This window comes from Salminus brasiliensis, chromosome 1 (assembly GCF_030463535.1).
Source record: "Salminus brasiliensis chromosome 1, fSalBra1.hap2, whole genome shotgun sequence".
In the NCBI taxonomy this organism is placed as follows: domain Eukaryota; kingdom Metazoa; phylum Chordata; class Actinopteri; order Characiformes; family Bryconidae; genus Salminus; species Salminus brasiliensis.
Window position 1 is genome coordinate 75,922,234 of NC_132878.1, and position 23,545 is coordinate 75,945,778.

Below are 23,545 nucleotides of genomic sequence, written 5' to 3' on the forward strand. Positions count from 1 at the left end.
TTTGGGTCACAGTGTGCTTGGTAGGGTTTCACTAATGAAGGAAGTGGACACTTCACAAATGGGAAGTAATTCACTATGACCAAAAGCAAGTTTGTCCCAGTGGGCCTATTCTCAAAGTTGGTTTAGGCATTCAACTGGTTGGGAGTCCTCTATGTAGATACATTGTTTTCTAAGGGTATAACTAAAAGCTCAAACGTTGCTGAGCAGGTCGGAGTTTCAGATTAGCTATTTATGGAAATTGACAGTGGGTTTTTCATTTTAAAACCAATATCTATAAGATGCATACATTTTACATTTAAGGCATTTAGCAGACACTCTTATTAAGAGCTACTTACAAAAGTGCTTTGCTATTTACCCAATAAAAACCTTAGCTAGTTAGAGTAGACCAATAGCTCAAACATACCTTTTAGGCTTTAGACATTACTAAGCACAAGTCAAGAAGGTGACCATAGTACTCTGCTATTCGTCCAAGTATTCTCTGAAGAGGATCTCTCGTTCTACCACTTTGGTGCCAGGACAGAAAAGAGCCTGGACGCTTGCCTTCCAGTACAGTGATTGTATCCCAGACCACACAACAATGGTGTAATAATAAATGCACAGTAAGGGGGTGTGCAGTCGAGATGCAACAAAACATACCTAGAATGTTGCTTTGCAGCTACTGGAGAGAGTTGGTGGTCCAGCTAAGAGACACTTGCCTAACTGCAGGACATGAGACCTCCAGGTGTCTCTTGTGGTAAGGATAATGTGGTTGGGGAGCTTAAAAAAATGCAGCTATATTAATGAACATTAACACAAACTCATTTACCAATACTAATAAATGGCATTAAAGCAACACTATGTAGAATTTGTACCTTTGACTGTAGTGGGGGAAAATGGTACTGCTGCAGTTGCTACTCTGTGTTTGGAATGCTGCTAACTGCAGTATGTAACTTTGGAGAAGTGGGCAGGACACAGAACTGTGTTATTTGTGTAAAATTCTGTAATATTACTCTACTGTGCCAGTCCACATGCTACTTTTACTGTGGTTCTGTATCTCTCTGCCTTAGTGGTGGATCAAAATGCAAAAAATGGCAATTCATCTTTCATGATGTTTTGCCACCTTTTACACAAACTGCTAAATGCTTTGACTGAAACATCACCCATGCCCACACAGCCACACTCTAAACACAGTCTTATTTTCTGTGGGAAAGAATTATTTATTAAACACTGTACACATACACATTTAAACACTCGCTCGCCCACACACTCGCTTGTATTCACTCAGACATACACACACAACATGTAGAGATAACATATATCTATATACTGTATAAAACCCTCGGCAGGGCGGACCGTTGGCCAGCGGAGTGGTGGGAAGGCCTTAAGGCTGCTCTCCGAAGGGGTGTGGCCTCATGGGCGTGGCAGGGTTTTCTAAGGCCTGGTTTATTCAGCATCAAGTGAAGCATTCAAGTTCCAAACTCACATTGACAGTATGGCGCCTCCGTGGCGGAGAAGAAGGGATGGACTGACGGACACGGGACGGATCAAACACTTAGATGAGAAGTTAATCTCAAGGAGTGTGATGGCTACGCCAGGCTGCCTGGCCAGGAGACCACGGTGAGCGCCAGCCGGCTGCGCTGCTCCTTCAGCATAGGCACCAGCGCTGAGTGACTCATGCCTGCCGTGGACAGACCGTTCACCGCCACAATCATGTCGCCACACCTGAGGCCAGAGACGAGAATATGACTCAGTATTACGATAGAGGATTAAACTGTTCTTCAGTGTTTGTTTAGCAGTGAGAGTGGGAGGTTCTACCACTATTAAAATGTCCAGTGGAGATTCAGAAATATTTAAACCAGATTAGTAGTTAAACAGAGTCAAGCACAACCTACTTTTGGCCCCATTCTTGCATTACCATAGCTTGAATAAAGTAATATTTTGGAGTGTGTGTGTGTGTGGGGGGGGGGGGGTCAACACCTAGAACAAATGTGTGCTGGGTTATGACATCACAACCATTATGAGTTCAAAATGGACTGCATTTACTGAATAATTTCCTTACCTGGACTAGGGGCAAATGTGTGCTGGGTTATGACATCACAACCATTATGAGTTCAAAATGCATAATTCTGCATAACGTATCATTTCCTCACATGGACTAGGGACAAATGTGTGCTGGGTTATGACATCACAACCATTATGAGTTCAATATGGACAGCTTTTACTGCATAATTCCCTTACATGAGCTAGGGAAAATGTGTGCTGGGTTATGACATCACAACCATTATGAGTTCAAAATGGACTGCATTTACTGAATAATTTCCTTACCTGGACTAGGGGCAAATGTGTGCTGGGTTATGACATCACAACCATTATGAGTTCAAAATGCATAATTCTGCATAACGTATCATTTCCTCACATGGACTAGGGACAAATGTGTGCTGGGTTATGACATCACAACCATTATGAGTTCAATATGGACAGCTTTTACTGCATAATTCCCTTACATGAGCTAGGGAAAATGTGTGCTGGGTTATGACATCACAACCATTATGAGTTCAAAATGAACTGCTTTTACTGAATAATTTCCTTACATGGACTATGGGCAAATGTGTGCTGGGTTATGACATCACAACCATTATCAGCTTAAAATTCCAAATGGACTGCTTTTGCTGCTTGTCTTCACATGGATCTGAAGATGTGGTTGGTGTGGTGCAACACAATAACAACACTACCTGTCGGTGAGCTATCACACCATGTGGAAGACTGGGGTTCAATTCCTGGTCTGACTATGTTGCGCTACACCAATAAGAGTCCTTGGGCAAGACTCCTAACACTACATTGGCCCACCTCTGTAATATGAGTAACCTTGTAAGTCGCTCTGGATAATGTAAATGTAAATATGAGAATAAACTTGGTTATGACTTCATTATATTATATTTCCGTTGGCCATAATAAGCCCTTTTAGGATGAAAAATACATTGGTCTTGATGATGGTGTTGTTGATAGTGTTTAACAATTGTTTGCTCACTTCAACCGGCCGTCATAGTAGGCGGGCGTTCCTAGCACGATGGTTTTGATGAAGAATGCCTGATTGCTGTGGTTCTCCTCGTAACCCCCGACGATACTGAAGCCCCAGCTGCCAGGGTGACTTCGACGCAGGATGATCTCGTGGCTGCTGTGCAGGTAGCTGCGTCACACAAAGAGAAAGAGACGCAGCATTAGCGAACCTCAAATATGGTCATGATGAATGAGTGGAAGATATTTGGGTCGAAAAAAGAGGCTAAAAGCATGAAATGATAGTCAGGTCCACAGATGGACAAAGAAGAAGGGACAGCTGCAGACTGGGAGAAGGAGGAGGAGGAAGAGGGAGAGATGGAGAAAGAGAGAGGGGGGAAGATTGGATGGGGTTGGCACAATGACAAGAGAAGGGAAGGAGACAGAAGGGCAGAGAGGAGAGGGGGATGGCGGAAGAGAGGGGGAAAGAGAGTGAATGAGAGACGGAGGAGACGGCACTGAATGCCCTCTGTGTTCCAGCATCAGTCTGAGAGTGAGAGAGAGAGAGAGAGAGGAGAAAGAGCGACGAGAAAGAGGAAAAAGGAGAAGGGTAGAGAGAAAGAGAGAAATATGAAGGAGAGGGAGAGAGGGAGAGGTATGAGAGAGAGAGAAAAAGAGAGACACAGCAAAAATCATAAAAGAGAGAGGGGAAAATAGAGGCAAGGGGGAGACAAGAGGAAAAAGGTCATGAAAGAGAGATGAGAGTGGTTGTGATTTCACATCCTGTCACTTTCGATGAACCATTAGCACCCATCAGAGACGTAATCCCTCCTCAGGCCTGGTCAGAACAGAATAAATCTCTAGAACACTTAAGCACAGAGTTTATACAAATGTCTCTCCGAGTCCTCTTAATCAAAATAGCTCCACTTCCTCGCCCCTTTAAATCTGATGAGGCTCAGATAAGGACATGTGAAATAAGTAGGTGAACTTAAAACCTGGCGCTCTCGCAGCTCTCCCGGGCCACGCCGCTTCCACTGTTATTTGGATCGCTGCTCACCAAGGTGAGGCGGCTATTTTCAAGCATCCCAGCGGAGCAATTGTTACCGGCCCAAAAAAAGAAACGCACAGTTCGGAAAGTACATCCTATTAAAGAGCTGTCTCTGTGCCACCAATCTGTGCCTGTGATTCTGCTTTGAGGAACAGAAGATCTAAAAGCAGCATCCTCATCCTCCCTTTGCGTTCCTCTAGCAGATCCTGCATCATTTAACAATGATTCATTAAAGGGATAGGTCCCCCTTAACCCAATTACACATCAGTCCACACAAGTTTGGTGTCTAAACTTTGCTTCTGTAGTTTTGTAATGAAGCAGCATGGCTAATGTAGCTAACAAGTAATAGAAGCCTGAAGCTCAACTACATGTCTACATGATACTGAATTGTTCTGTAATCTCTTATAGACTTGCTTATGTGGTTTCTGACACTGTCTAAAGCATGTCTCACAGCTACAAAATACTAGCAGCAGTTAGATGTGCTTGGAGGCAAGTGTTTGATGCTTAAAGCTACTTTCATTTTATAAACTTTACTGCTTTTTACATTTTTGACAGATCTTGGTCACGTCAAGACAAAACCTGGATTTGTCCCACTCTAACCTGGTAACGTAAAATGTAGCCTTAGACGTGTGCTGCAAAATGTTAAAGTATAAAGTTTACTTACTTGTTAGCATTAGCCTCATAGCACCTGTGCAAAACTAAAGAAATACACTTTAGACTGTAAACATGTCCTGATTGGATTATGGATATAAGTTTGTATATTTGATTTTTAACTATTTTTTAATGCTCTAACTCTAACTTCTTACCTGGGGAGGCCGAGCCACATGACCCAAGACGGAGACCAGCTGGCGTCATAGTCGCTCTCATGGTGGGGCAGCAGCCCCTCATCGTGGCTGGGCTCGTCCACAGTGCTGACCTCCAACGCCCTTAGCTGGACAGAGCAGGAGGCAGCACTGGACTTGAGGGTCCCCACTGCTTCGCTGTGGCTCAGGCAGGTCAGGTCTTGACCGTTAATGCTCAGCAGCACGTCCCCTGAGTGCAGAATGAAACTAAGGCTAATTAGCCACAATTAAAGAGACAATGTGGTGAAAAATCAAATGTAGACAGTTTTCTCCTTGCGCTATATGTAGTTAATAAAGAACATGTGCTGTCTAAAGGTAGACGAAGTATGTTACATAACAAAAAACAGTAGTAGCCACCATTGTGAGCAGATTATATATCCACGTTTTTAATATTTTAAGACAAACAAGTGCTATACAGTGTCAGGAATCACATAATAAATCTATGTAACATTACTTACCACTCTAGGTGCAGTTTGAAGTAGATCATTAATGGTTTAGGCACCCAGTTTATGCAGCGCTAATAGGTGGGCTACAAGCTTCCATATAAGCTACCATACAGCTCCCAGGCATATCTTAGAAAGCTAACTTTTTATATGTCTTATGTCTTGGTCTACTGGTTTTATTGGCTAAGGAGTGCACAAGCTGAATTTTATCTCCAACTATTCTTTCGCTGCAAAAGATATAAAAAAAACATATTGTCCTCATGTTGGTAAATAAAAAGTTAATGGAGTATGTAAAAATGCACTATTTACCATATATGTGCAATAAGGTACAGCTCATTTTCAATTCATAAAGTTACATATATCCACCTACTGAGTCATCAACAGGTGTGCTGCAGTCTAGACTGTGCCAGCCAATCATAACAGATCTCATTGACATATCTAAGATTCTGTTTTTTGAGTCTGAGGTTAAGGGATGTTTCATACAATCTTAGTTGTAGTACAGTATCACCGCTGTCACTGTACTAAACTACAACACTACAGTGTAACAGTGAGATGGGATGACAGGGGAGGCAGTACAAGAGAGGACAGCAGTGTCGCTAACCTCGTTTGATTCTTCCGTCCCGCGACAGACAGCCGTGCGGTTGGACGCTGGTCACAAATATGGGCAGCTCCCCGCTCTTACTGCCTCGTCCCCCAGCTACGGTCATCCCTAGCGATTCGTGGGGCTCTTTCTTCACAGTGATGTGTTTCTCCTTGCAGGTCACACACTGAGAGAGGTCCTGACAAATGCACACACACACACATATACACACACAAAAACACTTACAATGTAAAGAGAGGGAACTCCTTTTCCTTAAGTGGCATTGATCCTGACTGCAATAGGCTTTCGGAATGTTATTCCTGTTATCCCTGGAGTGTCAGCACTGCTGTTCCACAAAGTCGATCACCGCATTGATCCATCCAATAGGAGTAATTAAAACTGTGGGCGTGAGGGAAAACTGGAGGCGAACCAATAGCTCTTGTAATACGGGGTGCTCTAACTCGGTCTGCACAGGAGCTACAACGATTAGTCAACAACGTCAATGACATAAAGAAAGAAAAAAATGTTGAAATGGCTTTTTAATGTTGACGCATCGCTTTCCTAACAAAACGTGCTTTATAATGTCCTGACAGATTGCAGTACACTACAGGAAATGTATGGAGCGATGTGGCTTCTACTGTTTTGTTGCACCATAGAATCAGCAAAGGGAGATGAACGAAAGGAAGTATAATAGTGAATTTGATGATTCATCGATTATAGAGGTAACTGGTGGCTGCAGTCTCCATAGTGAAAAAGAGGGTCTGGGTCTGCGGTCTGGGCTGCACCCAATGGCTATGTCTGTAATCGATTGATCTGTTGACTGCCAATTGATTAATCAACTAATCGCACCAGCATCTCTGTCGTTTTTAATCTCACCTTGCCCCATTACAGCATCATTCCAACAACTATCAGTGCAACAAGCAGTTTCTGCTTTTCTGGTGCAGCAAAACAGTTGGAGCCATATCACCCCCTTCACTTTCTGTAGTACAACGCAATCTATCAGAATTACCATGTTTACCTCATGAGTATTATGGAGTGCTTTTTTACTTTTTTGGAGACACATCACTGGAGCTATGTCCAGCCATTTGGAGCCATATTGCCCCCTAAGCTTCCTGTAGTGTACTGCAAGAAGTCATAATGACTGCTGTTTACAGGAACATTACAGTATATTATAGAGAGTTTATCATTTTAAGGAAATAATCAGTTTTGTGCATGACTTATTGTTGCACACACACTCACCCTGTGGGTGGAGGAGCGGCTGAGTTGCAAGCTGGGCGCTGGACTGGGTGCGGCCGTGCGGGGAAGAGGCAAGAAATGTTCGTGGCACCAGCTCTCACGGCCCGTATGTACGGCCATGGTCTGCTTGGCAGGCCGGCTGATCAGCAGATTGACCCTCTCTCCACTGGCCTGAAGGGTGACAATGGACACTTAATTACAAAGACAACAACATCAGTGGCTAATGGTAGCTTACTTAACGCTTAATACTTTAATGCTAACACGCTGTGATAGTGGCTCATAGCATGCTCGGCCTTGCTGTGTCCCTACTGCTGTCCTCGAGTGCTCAGCACAGCCAGACAGACAGAAACAGGTCACCCAGTCACAGGCTGTATCCAAACCGCAGGGAGTAATTCTCAAATCAGATTTACTTCTTTTCTTTACCTGATCGGATTTGTACACTAAGACAAGCTGTCAGCATGTGATCTTTTGCTGAATTGGCCTTAGCATGCATAAACATGGTCCAAATTGCTACAATTGACGTCATATTTATGGACTGGACTAATGAAAACAAAACCCCTGGTCTTAGCTATCTAATGTTGTGCAAAGCTGCTTTAATAGGAAACCTTGGCTCACTTGGCTGGGTCATGTATGTGCTTAAGTAACCAGTATGTGTCATTTATATGAACACACCTGTGTCCTGAAAGGCCCTGTATATTTTATGAACTAATTAACCTGCTGGCCAGACACGATGAGTGATAATTGTGCAGTAAACAAATAAAGTCTGGCTTTTTTTTTTATGGTTGCATGAACACACACCAAATATTTATACCTGATTTTAAAGTAATGTATATATAAATACCAACCACATCTTACAGCTCAGCCCAACTAGTCTATACACTTTTTTTGTCTCTCTCTACCTGTATGATCTGTGCAGCCTGTTCAGGCGTTCCGTGTCTCAGGTCGTGTTCGTTAACCGCCAGTACTCTGTCGTTGCTGCGTAAACGTCCATCCTTGGCGGCCAGGCCCCCGTCCAGCAGGTCCAGCACGAACACGCCCGCCTCGTCTGTGCGCCGCACCAGCTTGATGCCGAGCTGCTCAGTGGACTCACGTTTGTGTAGCGTGATGCGCATGCTGGCGGGGCTGCCCTCAGGTGAGGGTGGGGCTGGGGGTACCGCAGGGGGCCGGGCGGTACAGCGGCGCTCTCTCAGCACGGTCAGCTGCAGTGTTGCACACGGTCGTGCCAGAGTGGAGCGGGCAAAGCTATGGGGCATGTTACTAATGTCCACGTTATTCACCTACACGCCCAGGAAAAAGAAAATAGATATGTTCACATGTATGTAATGTATATTGTGAAAAAGCACTGAGAACAAGTGGCATTGATACGATTCTGCTTATAAGACTACAGACTAGGAGTAAGCGTGATATTATCTTTATAATACTGCATCTTATATTAAGCAAAGAGGCTAAACCTAAGTGAAGCTGTTTATGGAAATATTTTAAACAAAAAGATTAGAAATTTGTACAGAGTAAGATTTGTTGGTAAGAGTTATTATTATTTACACATGCTTAAAACACACATATAAATCACATTACATCTTTTGCTCACTGCAAGTAAAATACCAATTGGAATATGTGAATATCAGGAATATTCAATAATAAAACTTACACCCATTTTTCACAATGTATGCATATAAATAGCATTCAGAATGGTTTGATGCCTCTTAAAGCTAATAGATGAAATGGAGACATTTCTCTTAGAGTATAGACTAGAAATTAGTTTATGTTTATGTGATGGCCTACAACATACGTTTTTCTACAACCAGTTCTACAATCAGTTTTCTTCCTTGAAATTTTGTCGCTGATATTTCATATCCATGGCTAGAACTCATGTCACTAGTGCTTGGAGGGTGAAGGCTAGCATTCACTTCCTCCAAGTCACATAAAGCCAGCCAGCTGATTTTTTACAAACTGCCACTATTGCAACGTTATTGGAACTCAACACACTTGGAGGAAAAGACTAGCTGCAGATTTTATTACTTCTGCTAACAGTACACTGATTGGGGGTCTCATTTTGACTCCTGGCAACAGAGTAATGTCAGAGAGGTGCATGGAAATTTCTAAAATGCACTATTTCCAGACGTGACTGTGCTTCATTATCATTATAAACATTACAATAGTAATCGTGTAATAATAATCTGGTGGCCAACCCAGGAAACGTCCAAGCTGCAATGTACATTAACTCCAGCGGCAGGCCTGTGAATCATCCAAGCCACAATGTTGACTCACTCCAGGCTGTGGAAACGACCAAGCCGCTGTGTAAAGTCATTCCAGTGACAGGTCTGGAAACATCCAAGCCACGAAGTAGAGCTACTCCGGCGGCTGACCTAGGAAACATCCAATTTGTGATGTAGTGTCAGTCTGGCAGCAAGATGTGGAAACATCTGAGCCACAATGTAGAGTGACTCAGGCAGAAGGCCCGGGAAACATCCAAGCCGTGATGTAGAGTCACTTGGACATCCAGCCCTATAAAGCCTCAAAGCTGCGATGTTGAAACACTCAGGAAATTTCAGTGCCACACGGAAAAGGCATTTCCGACCAAGTTTGATACATAATAGTGCAAACCCCCCCCAAAAAACACACAAAACAAGACCAATGTAAAGCCTCAGGGCGCTTACATCAATTTCAAATCAAACCAGTCTGAATGACTTCATTTTTTATCTCAACTGAATCAGAATTCCCCTTTTAAAAAGCCCTTATATAGAAAACAGCTATAGACTGAGCAAAATTACCACTAAATTACCACTCAGTAAATGTCTGTCTCTCTGTCATGTTGTTTTATACATAGCTCTGCTGATAAACACAGCAGCATTTAAAAGCAAACATGTTGTTCCCCAAGGAGTTTAAACAGTTTACTAGAAGGGAACTGGAAATCTAACAGCAAACATTACCTGTAGTATTTGGTCACCAGCCAGAAGTCTCCCATCTCGAGCAATGACGCCATCCCGGTACACTTCTTGGATAACAATGTTTATGAGGGGGGTTTCGTTGCCTCCAACAATACTGATACCCAACTCTACGTAGGGGTTTGAGCGATGGACCTCTATGGTGGTGATTTCACCTTCTGGCAAAGAGGGAAGCTTCACACAACCTAGGAGGCACAAAACACTGCATTAATCACAACGATCACTTACTATGCACTCTAGCAGCTAGAGACACAGAGCCTGTACGGATATGATACGGAACAGAACTGCACAATATATTATTCATATATTGTAGCACAATACTGATATCTCAGAAGGTTTCAATATACAAATAAGCCACTGTGTGCTGTGATCATTTCTGTGGGCTTATTATTATGGTCAAAATCGTCTAGGTCAATCTTAACTACATCATACTGACTCACCAATGCATTTTTAATGTACTGCAAGGTGTACTGTAATGTGTAGCAATGTTCGAAACAGTAGTATTATGTCAATATCATACAGATCCATTATGAAATTGAGTAGGACATGGTGAGGTCATACCCTCTTCAGCTGATAAAGGCAGAGACTCAACAAAGTCCCAGCCAGAGGAGGCAGAGCTTCCTGTCCGTAGCAGGTGGATGCAGGGGTTACTGAGAGGACGCTTCACACGGGTTGGCACACACTCCAAACCATGGACGCCTGAAAACAGTAAGACACAGGTCAATTGAATAGACAAACTGTTTCTCTCTCTCACACACACACATACACATTTACTAAAAGTATGTTTCTCTGTTTTAACCTAAAACTAAGCTTTATTTTTATTTTGAGGTCAATTAAAAAAATCCTACATACGCAATCAGAAACCACCTCCCTCTTAATAAATTTCCAGTCAAAATGGCCATTACATAATGGGAATTTTTCATGAGATATTTTTCGGTACATTATATATAATATAATCCACCTCCATAAAGAATAAATAAAAAAAACAAAATGTGATTTTATAAAACCGGGGCTCTAAGAAAACTGTACAAATAATCTCTTAATAAAGTCTAAATAATTTTCTTAGTAGGTTTCTTATGTAGGCATTTGTAACATAGCCTTTATGGTGCTTTTTACTGCTCATAAATCATAAATGATGCAGGACGCGTCTCTTAAATTTCCATTATTCAGTTAAATCTGTATAGTGCAAAGCAATATGGTGGAAAAAACACTCACAGCAGCCAACAAGAACACAATCTTTTTTCGAAAATATGGGAACTGTGGTGTGACATCAGAAGGCCATTATTTTTCTCTTTATATAGAAACTAATAGAATGTAAAGAACAAACTCCACTTTTAATCTTGTTAATCGTAAGGTTAAGAAATTATTTATGAATATCTTTTTATTCATGAATATCAATGTGCACATTTTTTTGAAGAGAATAGTTCGAATAGAATAGAAAAATATTTTAAAGAGTAACTAACTGCTTTTAAGTATAAAAAAAGCATGTCTAAGACAGATTTCTTTCTCAGAACACTTTATGTGAATCCAGCCCCTTGAGTTCAAAAAATTATTCTAAAACAGAGAAAATGGGACTCCTAACAACTGTACAAGAGCTGGTGGACCATAGACACTGCCCCCTTAATAGCACTTAAAGCTCTCAGAGGAGAAAATGAAGCTCCACTCTGGCTTCAGATATGAAAACATCCAAAGATGTTTCTGTCCACTCAACACTGCTGTTTTGAAAGGATGTGGGGCTGATCAAAACCAGAAATCTCACTTACATAACAGCTGCTTACAGTTTCTTTACACAAACACTGTCATTTTCAGCGAATAACAGGAAGACGTTCTTTGCATTCAAGCTTTTGAGAAGCTAGTTTTTCTCAGACTTGCACAGGCAGTGTATTATCACACATGGCCATTATGGAAGTAACTCACTGTCCTCCTCTGTGCTCTCCTCGAAGGCAGGGTTGTCCACCCCCGGCTCATCCGTCCACATGGTCATGCTGCTGCAGGCGTTCGAGCCGGCCGGAGGGGACGAGTTGCTCTCCCTCAGCTCCGTCTGTGGCGACTTGGAGGGGTCAGTCACCATCGCTTTGTCATCCAGACACTCCACTCGTGTGGCCTCCAGAACAGCCCTCTGACTCTGAGTCCCAGGACACCTGCACACATACACCCATTTTTTTTACAGGACAAACGGGACATGGGCACATAAGTCCCTACAAATGTTCTTCAAAGTTCATAATGAATAAAAAAAAATCCAGTGTTCTGACAGGCACTCCAGTAAGAACTGGCTGACACTTATTTCAAGAACTACAATTCATTGCTCAACTCTTATGCAATTTACCTTAAAATAGTCTGTGCCAGTTGAGAGTTAGGGAGCACTCTGTGTTCTTATTTAATTCCAGCTGGGAGGATTTACACTTCTCATTTCCTAATAGACACTTGACTCAGTCTCTCAGTCAATTAATGGAACCAATTAATTACTCAGAGCTGGGGATGGGCGTTACAGCCACAGTGTACTGTAAAACTGTACTGGTGCCATATTTAGTACAATATGAATGACACTGTTTTCTTAACTTAAATATAATATATTAGGCAAGATGTACATATAAAAAATATTGCTTACATGATTCAAATTAATTTTCCAATTCTCATCCAGCTGAAACAGAACAAGAAAGACATTCAAAGAAACAGATGGTATGAAACTGGTATCAGTTGACTTCATATCGCTCGCCGGCACAGGAGCAAAGTTCAGAAAGCGGTGGCATGTGGTGGAGGGTTTAAAGGCTAACAGAACAGCCACATTAGTGACAGTGACGACAGTGGAAGCTGTAACCAGCAAAGTCATCTTTGCTTAAATAATGTTTACGCTTACACATACTGCTAACTTGAAAAACGACCCCTTTATAATGTGGTTTAATGTAGTAAAACAGTGATTATTCATTTCTACAAGACCATCAGGCTGTTTGTGTAATTACCTTTTAGACTATAAATGCAAATGACCTGAATGGCTTTCCAGTTTTGTGCCTCATTCCTGTTAGGCTCAGACTGACATTCTCTGTAACATCAAAAAAACCTGAATATCAGCTGCTCAATTCGAATACATGGATTGTTTGGAAGCTGTGGTGATTTATTTGTTTCCTGACAATCAGAAACAGCACAACATTTAATCAAGTTTAAACTTTCTGTCCACTTCAGCGCAAATGGGTGGAGCTATACTGCTGTAGGCTGAATGGAACGTCATAGCTATGGCGACTTCAAAAACGTTTTTGCAGCTTAGTTTCCATAAATGGACTGAGGTACTTTTTAAACATTAACAGTGTTTACAGTGTATGTTTCTTTTGGCGATATTAAACCTAATATCTTGTTGTAGATGCCTCCCAGAGGTAGTTACATTACATTACACATTTGTAAAATTTGACCATGTTGGGCATAGTGAAATGTATTAGCATATGGAATCAGTGCTTTTTTTTGCCACATGCTTCTTTTATTCTTGGATGCACAGGTAAAGTATATGAAGATACAGGTGCACTATCAGAACCCATTTCAGATCAGTAAGTACTTATTACTTAGTACTGTAATCAGAATAACCATCAAAGCCCCTGTCATGTGAGGCTAATACTATTCATATGTTCCTCTGCTCAACATTTTGTCAAAGTATACAATTTGTAGATAATGTTGTTCACTTATAAAAAAATAAATGGAATTACACTATTGCTACATTATTAAGGAGTAGATTTGGCAGAAAAAGGCTGATTTACCTATTGAAAGGGTTGGAGCCCACTGTTTGAAAATAAACTGTTTGGAGCTTTTAAATGTATTTTTATCATGTTATCATGTAATTCACACTTGGCTTTTGTGTTCATAGCTGTGTTTATGAAGTTCAGGAGGACCTAAGGCCTCCAATGCCTTTCTCCAGCAGAGTGTTTTTGCAAATTCCCTGCTCATTCTTTTTCTGTATGTTGGACAAAGCTCATTATGGTAAATCCTCCATGATCTCTGGGGCCTTGCCTAGACCTTGACCACATCTTCAACAACTACTAGGCAATACAAAAACTCTAAAAGAGAAAAGGGTGCATTTCAATAAGTACAAACATTGTGTACAAACATAGATGTACAACATCTACGCAATAAATCTGTTTTATAAAATACTTGGCAGATCATTGTACAACCAACAGGAATTTATTACTTAACTGACTGAGGCATCTTTCATAGTGAAGGTTTGTATCATTATAGTCGAATCTTAACTTAAACTGTCCAGAAGGTATATTGTCCTCATGCAGATACAGGCAGTTTAGATGAACGAAAACTAAAGGATCTTACAGAAAGCCTACTGTCCTCAAAGCCTCTTCATTGAATCCCAACTCAGCCACAGACACTTGGCACAAGCTACCAGGGGACTGGTGCCAGCCCCAATGCAAGCCAAACCTGAACGTATCCAAAGCACCACAGCTCAGTTCATGCTGCAGCCCAACCGCTGATCCAGAAAGCCATCCAACTAATCTCACAAACTACTCGAAAAATCCACAGGGCCTAGCCAAACCTCAACTAACTCAAACATTCAGTGTAATTTTAGCCACTCACCATAACCCCGGGTTACCCTTGGCAGTTTCACAGAAGAAATGATTGAAAAGGTCTCGGGAGTTGAAGTTTCCCAGCATGGCTGCAGAGAAACATGGGGCTGCGGGGAGCCAACACATGCCGTAGGAGCCGCTAATCTGCCGTCACATGACTGAATGGGGCAAATAATCCCCTGATGGGATGTCAGATCAGCCATGGTTTGGCCTGCACTCTGGAGAAAGCGAACAAACTGAGACCCATCCACCACTTAAAAACATCAGTGGAACGGCAGAACGGTGATCATGTCCCTTAAACCCACAGGGCATGAGTGGGGGTGAGCAATATGTTATTGTAATTAAGGTAAATGACAACATAATACACTGAGTAGTTCTGAGTAAATGAAGGGTATTATCAGTACCTCGAAAACACTTTACAACTGCATGTTTCATTAATTAGAGATTTAACAGGGGGAATGCCTGTGGTAGGGAATGCCTGTCTAAGGTTCAGTCTTCACTCTCATAACTACATTACAGCCACAATTACAAACAGTTTCACAAACCCTAAAAACTGAACTTTGTGGGACTTCACAAACTTACCTAAACGGTTCTTACCTAAAAGGTTCTTACCTAAATGGACTAATAACTGAATAACAAACCTAGCGTTCAACGTGTTAACCATTCAAGATGTCAGTCCTTCAGCAATCTAACTCTAAAATTACTATTTGTACTAATTACTACTAACAGAAAACATATACAAAAAAAACATATACAAAAACATTTCTGTGAAGTTTGAATTTTATGTTTTATTAAAAGTGACAGTTTTGCTTGTAATCGCTTAAACATGTACATTCTGTTAACATTAGAACCCACAAGTACTTTAAAGTGAGCACCTTGGCAAGGACTCTTTGTAAGGATGTGCTAAAGAAGTAGGCTAGGCCAACTACTCTAGCTGATGATAACCAGTTCCAGAAACTGGTATTTAAAATAAAGTTTAAAATAGAGTTCTCTGACCTCCTAAGATGTTGGTACATCGTCCACCGAAGAGAAAATATTTTTATTAGAAGATAACAAGTCCAGTGTTGTACCAGTTAGCTGTAGCGTTTTAGCGCATTAGCTGATCTTAATTTTAGTTAATTTTAGTTTTTTTTTCCCTCCTCAACCATTAACCAAATATCAATTCATTAATTTAATTTCCAAACGAGTCAGAATGCACATCCCTAGTGTACAGATTCACCCTTTTGTTGGATGATTGCTAATTTAAAACCCTAGACCTGTCATCCTAAATTTTTGGAAATAAATACAATAAACAATATTCTTGTCATTTTAAGACCACTTCATGCAGCTAATATATTAATTAATTAATTAATTTATAGAAAATATATTAGCATAGCAATGCAATTTCACACTTTTACGAAGCAATGAACCTTTAATTATTAAGACTATTCAGACATCAGCACTGATTTTTTTATATTCCAAATTAATAATTTTTAATAAATTAAACAAACCCACTGTTTATAAACAAAGCCGACATACCGGGTCATTCGCATTAATTGACTCTCCTCGCTAAGTAAACACAAAAGGCAATATCGAGGTCAGCAAAAATGATCAATGTCACACCCATATAATGTACAAAAAGTCAATAATGTAATTATTGTAAGTCATTAGTCCCTGAAAGCATACTGTTTAATGAGATGTAGTTATGCAAAGCAGAACGATTATGCCCAATTGCATCATAATATGCTTTTGTAAATAAATTATGGGGAATCCTCAATATATCTAGAAACCTGAAGATCTACATGGATCATACAGCAGATAGATTCAGACCCATTATAGAGAGCCTGCCAAGAACAATAGCCATTTTATGTTTTGCTGATTCAGTGCACTGGTACTACTGATCAAAGCCCAGAAAAGCTAAGCATTGTGACACATACTGTGCAAATGTCTTCAAGTATCATCATATGTTTGCCATAATGCAATTCACCCCTGGGCATAAATATAGAGCTGAGAGTGAATCCGCTGTACTACCTGTCTCAGTACACTCCAGTGGGCACACGCTTCTGCTTCAGCTGTGCTTGCTATTAAAACACTCTCTGCAAGGTGAGTGGGCACTGTCGCATGCTGTGTCTAAAGTGTACACCCTCGTGTAAGCGCTTATGTACTGGGTGATGTCTACAGCTCTTCTTAGAGCCAACATCACATCCCTTCTGAGAGCTGTGAAAATAGCATCGCAGAGGTTGCATAATGTTCATGAATCTTTTACAATAGCTGTACTGGCGCTGGCACTCAATGGCTTTATGGAAAAAAAGTGACTAAAAAGACTGTTGTACTGCTACATAATAATTCAGATGTAATACTGTGAATTGAATAGAATGTAACAATAACAATTATTGTTTAATAAGCACCTGTTAAGCTTACTCACATTTGTATAATGTAAATGGATCATTTATATGATTACATTTGGGTTCTGATATAAATATGATGCAACAATGCCACGCACACAAACACACACACACACATATAAATATAAATATATATATATATATATACACACATATTATTATATTACACATAGGTTTTAATAAATATGTGGCCCTATGACATGATACTGTATAAAAAATAAACATCTGCCTATATGTGCAAGTACCTGTGTTTGAGATGGGCCTCCAGGTCACAACGGGGCATGCTGAGCGAGCAGGCCGGTGAAAGCGGGCAAGTGACAGACAGTTTGTCCAGCAGTTTGTGCACCAGGATGCTGGAGCGTCTGCAGCCGTGCAGCTGCAGCCGGGCACGGTCCAGCGGGCAGAAGTCTCGCTCCTGCAGGAAGCTGCGCAGGCAGCGGGCGCAGAACGTGTGACCGCACGGCGTGTCCAGCGGCTGCACCAGCGGCTGCAGGCAGATGTGGCACACCAGGTCATCGTCCACCTCCAGGCGATAGTTATACAGATGATTCTCCCAGGACCGGTGGATCTGACCGCATTCTGGACAAAGCGCATCCAGAAGAGCCTCACTGACCACTCCAGCGTCTACACCTTCGCCCAGGCTGCCCATTGCTCACAGGCTATCAAACACACACTCGAGGGTTTGTTTATGGGGGCGTCCGCACCATAGGCCTCAGAAGGAGTCAGGCAGAGGACGGCCGCCCCCTAACAGACAGAGTGGCATCCCCCTGAAAGAGAAAAATATTAGATCAGGGATGTCACAACTACTCAATAATCAATGATTTTGCACTGACAAGTTAGCAGCTCACATGGAATACATAGGAATGTAGTCTGGAACCTTTAAAAGCTTGGAGTGATTTGTTATTGCTCAGTTAAGTCCAATTTATATTGTTTGACCTTTTAATATTTGTTACAGCTCATTTTATATACAGTTAAAAGGAGAATAGCTAGGCTTAGCTTGAGCCTTAACAATGTAATATAATTACAATGAACACGAAAATGAACTATAATTATAAACAGTTCAGTGAAAAAAGGTGTCCTTTATCCATTCATAGCTAATCAGCCACAATATGGTTGGTGTCTAAATTTGTAAACTGAACGCCTAAATCATCACACACCTTCTTTAAACTGTGTGCAGTTGCTCATTAATCTCGAATAGATTTCCTTATGTGGTTTCTGACACTATATGACCCACTCTTATCTATAAACATGAAGAAAGAGATGGTCTGATGACTGCTGCTACCATGGGTGGGGGGATTAGATTCTCAAATGTATCTCCATGTGAATATGGATGACTCTGAATTGATTCACAAACTGTAAAAAGTGATTTTCTAAATGCTAATTTGTGCCCAAACTGTCTGTAGCGTGCACCTAACAGAGACACAAGATGGATGAGCGAGAAATCCGAACAGCACCCTCTACATTAAAGGCTAGCGGATGGAAGCACTTTGGCTCTGGTTGGCAGCAACTACAATTGGCCAGTTTTTGTTGCTGTCAACCAATTGGCCATGAGCAAGCAATGTCAAACTCAGACAGGGCGAAGTGGCTTACAACTTGCAACTTTTATTGCCAAAAATATGGGTCAGAGTTCAGTCGTTGAGAACAAGAGCAGCAAAACGGCAGATCACTAAGAAAGACTTAGTGTTAGTTACTGATAACACTTCCACATGGTTGTTGCTGCTGAACTGGGGCTAATTCCTGCATGTGAAATGCTATGCCAACATGCTAAACCAGCTGCTACTATTTCAGCATGTACTTACTGTTTTTAATGGACCCTTTGTCCATGTTTATAGACAGCAGCTTCTAATACAGCATCCAAAACCATATTTAACAAGTCTATTACTCTATTACTTGATAAACATACAATTTAGACTGGAAAGATCCTCTGATACAGGTGGGCAATTCTGGTCCTATAGGGTTGGATACCTAATTGCCCACCCCTGTATCAGACAATCTCTCGATGACTAAATGTTGTAGTGGCCAAAAACTGGTCATTTGGCCTGGCAAATTACTGACCTGGACATAAATGCAATCACAGAGGAGCTCCTGTAAAAAAATAATAAGCAATATTCCAGGACCCATAACAATAATAATAATAATAATAATAATCCCATCTGAATTGGGTTTAGGCTACATTGGCCTTGTACCTCTAGTGCAAAACTAACAAAGAAAAACTGAATGAGTGAGTAAAGTACAGTTGGCAGACAGTACACTGCAGACAGATAACTGGAGGAACAGTCAGGCTAATGCAGGGAGCAGGCAGCAGGTAGACGGGCAGAGAGAGTAAGAGAGAGAGATGTGGTAGTGATTTCTGATCGAGTAAGAGGCTCGGTGTGTGTGTGTGTGTGTGTGTGTGAGTGGTGTGAGATTATGTAGTGTGGCTGTACGGGGTTACTCCTGTACACTAATCTGACAGTGTAATCTCTCGCTCTCTCACCGGCTCAAATCTCCCAATCCAACAGAGAGGGAATTATCTGAGATTGAGGCAAACAGTACCAGACAGAGAGAGAGAGAGCGAGAGAGAGCGAGAGAGAGAGAAAATTGACAGAGAACAAGAATAAGAAAGAAAGAAGGAATTAAAAAAGGAAGAAGAATTGAGAGGGCAAAAGAGAATAATGAATGATGGGTTGGGGGGGGGGGGCAGGAAGAAAGAAAGGAAGGGGGTGGGACGCACAGTAAAGAAGAAGAAGGATGAGTATCATGGAGAATAGAAAGGAGTGACGAAAAGCCTAGACCTAAAATACCTAGTCAACAACAAACACAGCAGCTAAACTATTACGTTTATGCCTCACTACAAGCTGAAGAATCCCACAATCTCTTTACTAATCAGACTAATCAAACATTCAATAAAAGTTAAACCGTCAGTTTAACATTAACAAAACGTACAAATGTAACACTGCTCTGAGTACGGAGAGGAAAGCTGGTTAGCAGTTAGCTCAGTTAGCAGGAAAACAATCAGCTCACCACAAATCCAAGTGTGGCTATCTGAAAGCCACTTATAGACATTTAGATGATAATGACACAGATCGAGCGGCGGCTGCTGAAAGGACAGAAAGCTGAATTTAACTTCTGTTGTCTTAGTTTGAAGTTTTTTATCTCATGGTTTTGGATCTGCGGACCGCTAGCTAAGCCGCTAAGCTAGCATTTGCTTAGCTAGCTCAGCTTCATATCCAGGGAGTATCAGACAGCCTAGTGCTGACCTAGGCACCGACACTGACAAGTGCTGACAACGGAAACTAGTGTCTGAGAGAGCGAAGTTGAGCGACTGGTGTTGGGAGTAAGAGAAAGGTGAAATGAGAATGTTTGGCCTTGTAGCTAACTATTCAGACTTAGATCAGTTAGCCATCAGGCTAAACACCAGCTAACTGAGACTCTAAGTGGAGTGAATGATCTCAGGAGTGTTTTTGACTGGTTTTAGGCACATTTAGTAGACTGGTCCATCCACGTTTGCCTGCTCCCCCTTTTAATCGAACTCAGCACGTTGCTAAGTCTGATTTGCTGCCAGCATCTCTACACAACTACAGTGAACACAATACAGATACAGGCCAATCAAAAGAGAAGGCATTTACATATATCATATATCAGTCTTAAAGGCACGGTAACAAGACAGCTGGTTTTAAAGGATTAAGAGAGGGAGGGAGACTGGTGAATAGTCATGTCATGACTGTTTTTGGTAAATAAACACTCATAATCTCAGAAGGGTGAGAAAAATGTTGCATATGGACCCTTTGAAGTGGTCCCCTGAAAGGAATCTTACACAGTACTGTCACTGTTTTGATCTAATGATCAATGCCAACACAGACGACATATGACCCGCACTACCTTTCACCTTTCACATGTATCCATGGCGACCAACAGCCAGCATCGCGCTCTCCTTCTGCTCCTTATAAGTGACATAGCCACCGTCTGCTACTTGTGCTTGTGTCTCTCTGACTACCTGTCTCTGTCTCTTTATCTTTGCAGCTGGATATGAATAATTCATGAGGACACAAGGCTTCTCTGTTCGAATAACAAAGCCCTGTCATCATCTTATAACACACACACACACACAGCACTGTGTATCGCAAGTGCACAGCGCGGCCTTGAGCACGCTTCATCGCGGCCACTGCTCTGCATTGTTGTAAATGAAGAGCCACCAATGCACTTAACTCTCGTCCTATTTTAAACAGTGGACGGCACAGCGAGGGATTCCGTTACATAAGCAAGCAGGAGCATTTAATGGCCTTTGGGTGTGATCCAGGAGAAATTATCTGTTCTCTTTTTGTCTCAGGCAGCACTTTCTTCATGTAGGAGTGTACGGATGGGGCTGAGCAACAGTCACGGCTTCAAGGCCGCTCTGTTGTCGCTGCATCTCTTTGTTTGCCCACTACTTTGTTAGCTGTAGATACTGTATCTTCTTACATAGTATCAAAATATGCCCTTGACTGATTAAATAGGAACGCCACCGATATTTTTAAATGCCTGTGTTATTACACTGTTACAATGTGATCATAGTCATTTGACTAGTTTTGATGCGACATGCTCTGTTCGGGAGAGTCAGAATCATTCACAGTGGTGACGAATGGAACCAGATGTCTGAATGCCGCTAAAAGCTGTTTTTTTAGAGCGTTATTTCACAAAATGTTTACAAACACACTGTCTGTTTTTATTATTATCATCAATAATATAAAATAATATTTTGTTGTTTTATGTTCAGTTTGTTGTTGGTTTTTTTTTTGTTTTTGTTTTACTTCTGTTCCATAATTATCAACACTACATTACAAAACCCAGAAGACATCTGTAGGTTTACTGGTGGCTTGGGATAGTAAATGAAAGGTCTATATTTGTTTTGTAGACATTGCAACCCTTGATTCCTCTCACCACCACTGTAAAGAAATCCAAGTCTGTAAGTTTCTCTAAAAACTCTATTTTACACCACATTGTTTAACATTGTTTATCAGTGATATCAGATCATATCAGTGATTTACTTGTTCCCCTTTACATTAGGTTGCATGGTCTGATGTGCATCACTTATTGGCCAAAAACTACAAAAAACAGGTTGATCAAAGCAGAAAGCAGCTATATGGATTATGTGGCCATAAATAGAGAGTGTCCTACAATGATGTGCAGATTAAAGGCTACTTAGTCAGCAGCAGAAACAGCATAAAAACCATGACAGAGTGATGACGTCTGACGTCAGAAGCTCATTGAAGACTGTGTGTTTGGGGGGAATGGAGGATGTGTCGCCAGTCACACACTCTCCATTCTCCCAAACACACAGAGTCTATTCACTCAAGCACACAGCCTCACCCCCCCCCCCCTAACGTACAGCCAGCTTTTTCTCAATCAAACATCCTCCTTATGCAATATTTCAGCAAGCTTTGTCCAGGCCAGACATGCTATTCTGCTCTGCATCCATTTCTTCATCACAGGTCCTGTATTCTTCCAAACACACAGAGTTCATTGACTCTATTATATATAGCATCCAGTCCTATAAACACATACAGCATGCATCCCCCTACACATGTAGTATCCATCCCCCTAAACACATGTCATAAGCCCACCTACAATTATAGCATCAATCCCCATAATTCCCATAAACTCATGGCGTCGGCCAACCTACACACATATCATTGGTCCCCCAAAACACAAAGCATGCACCCCCCACCCCCCTGAACAAAGCAAGCATCCCTGTAAACAGAGCATGCACACCCCTAAACAAGCATACATCATCCTGCATTCTCCACTATTCCCCTTAAATACATAGCATCCCCCCCTTAAGACAAAGTATGAACTCCCTTGATATATATAGTATGCATCCTACTAAACAAATAGCATCATCACCCCCACCTCCCGCAACCCCAACACAAAGCCTCCATCCTGCCCTAAAAACATAGGCTGCATTCCTCCACCACACACCTTCCTAATGCAATGTCTTAGCCTTGCTAGCCAGCTTTATCCAGTTCAGGCATGTTGTCCAGTTCACCCCCATTACCTCATACCACATCCTCCTAATGCACTGTTTTAACAACAATGACAAGCTCTGAATCTAGATTAGACAAGCCGTCCAGTTCACCCTCTATTCTCCATCCCATACCTATCATCCACCGCCCGCCCCCCCCACCCCCACCCCCAACACAGCCTGCATTCTTCAATACAACAGCAATGCCATTTCAGAGCATTACTGCCAAGCAGTTTCCAGTACAGCCTCCATTCCTCCATCATACATCCTCCATTCTCCCAATCAAAAAGCCTCCGTTCTTTCATCACACATCCTCCATTCTCTTATCACAACATTCTCCATCCCTCCAATCAAGCCTCAACAAAAGACACCAGTGTTTAGATCCTGTGTCCTCGTACCTCTCCTCGTGCTCTTGCACAAGTCACCCCGCACTCGGTCACATCCACCCCCAGCCCCCAAGCTCAGCCGCCCCTCCGCCCCACAGATCTCCCCCGGCAGGCTCCGTCCGTCTCGGCCATCAGCTCCAGCTCCTCTCCGCTGCTTCACTTCAGCCTCTCT

The 23,545-nt window shown here is 41.8% G+C and overlaps 1 protein-coding gene across 2 annotated transcripts; it reads right to left on the bottom strand.

Annotated features, from left to right (window-relative positions):
• Nucleotides 1–1,172: 1,172 nt before the first annotated feature.
• On the bottom strand, nt 1,173–23,434 carry lnx2a (ligand of numb-protein X 2a). 2 transcript variants are annotated; one of them, XM_072689083.1, is made up of 11 exons: nt 23,386–23,434; nt 17,253–17,774; nt 11,985–12,208; nt 10,629–10,766; nt 10,053–10,252; nt 8,022–8,399; nt 7,126–7,293; nt 5,908–6,085; nt 4,828–5,053; nt 3,008–3,166; nt 1,173–1,701 (listed from the first exon to the last, which is right to left on the bottom strand). In XM_072689083.1, exons 2-11 carry the CDS (start codon nt 17,654–17,656, stop codon nt 1,566–1,568), a joined length of 2,211 nt encoding a protein of 736 aa, XP_072545184.1. In that variant the 5' UTR covers nt 17,657–17,774; nt 23,386–23,434; the 3' UTR covers nt 1,173–1,565. The 2 variants fall into 2 exon arrangements, with proteins under 2 accessions (XP_072545184.1, XP_072545194.1); XM_072689093.1 differs by lacking the exons at nt 17,253–17,774; nt 23,386–23,434 and adding an exon at nt 12,676–12,697.
• Between the last annotated feature and the right edge of the window lie 111 nt (nt 23,435–23,545).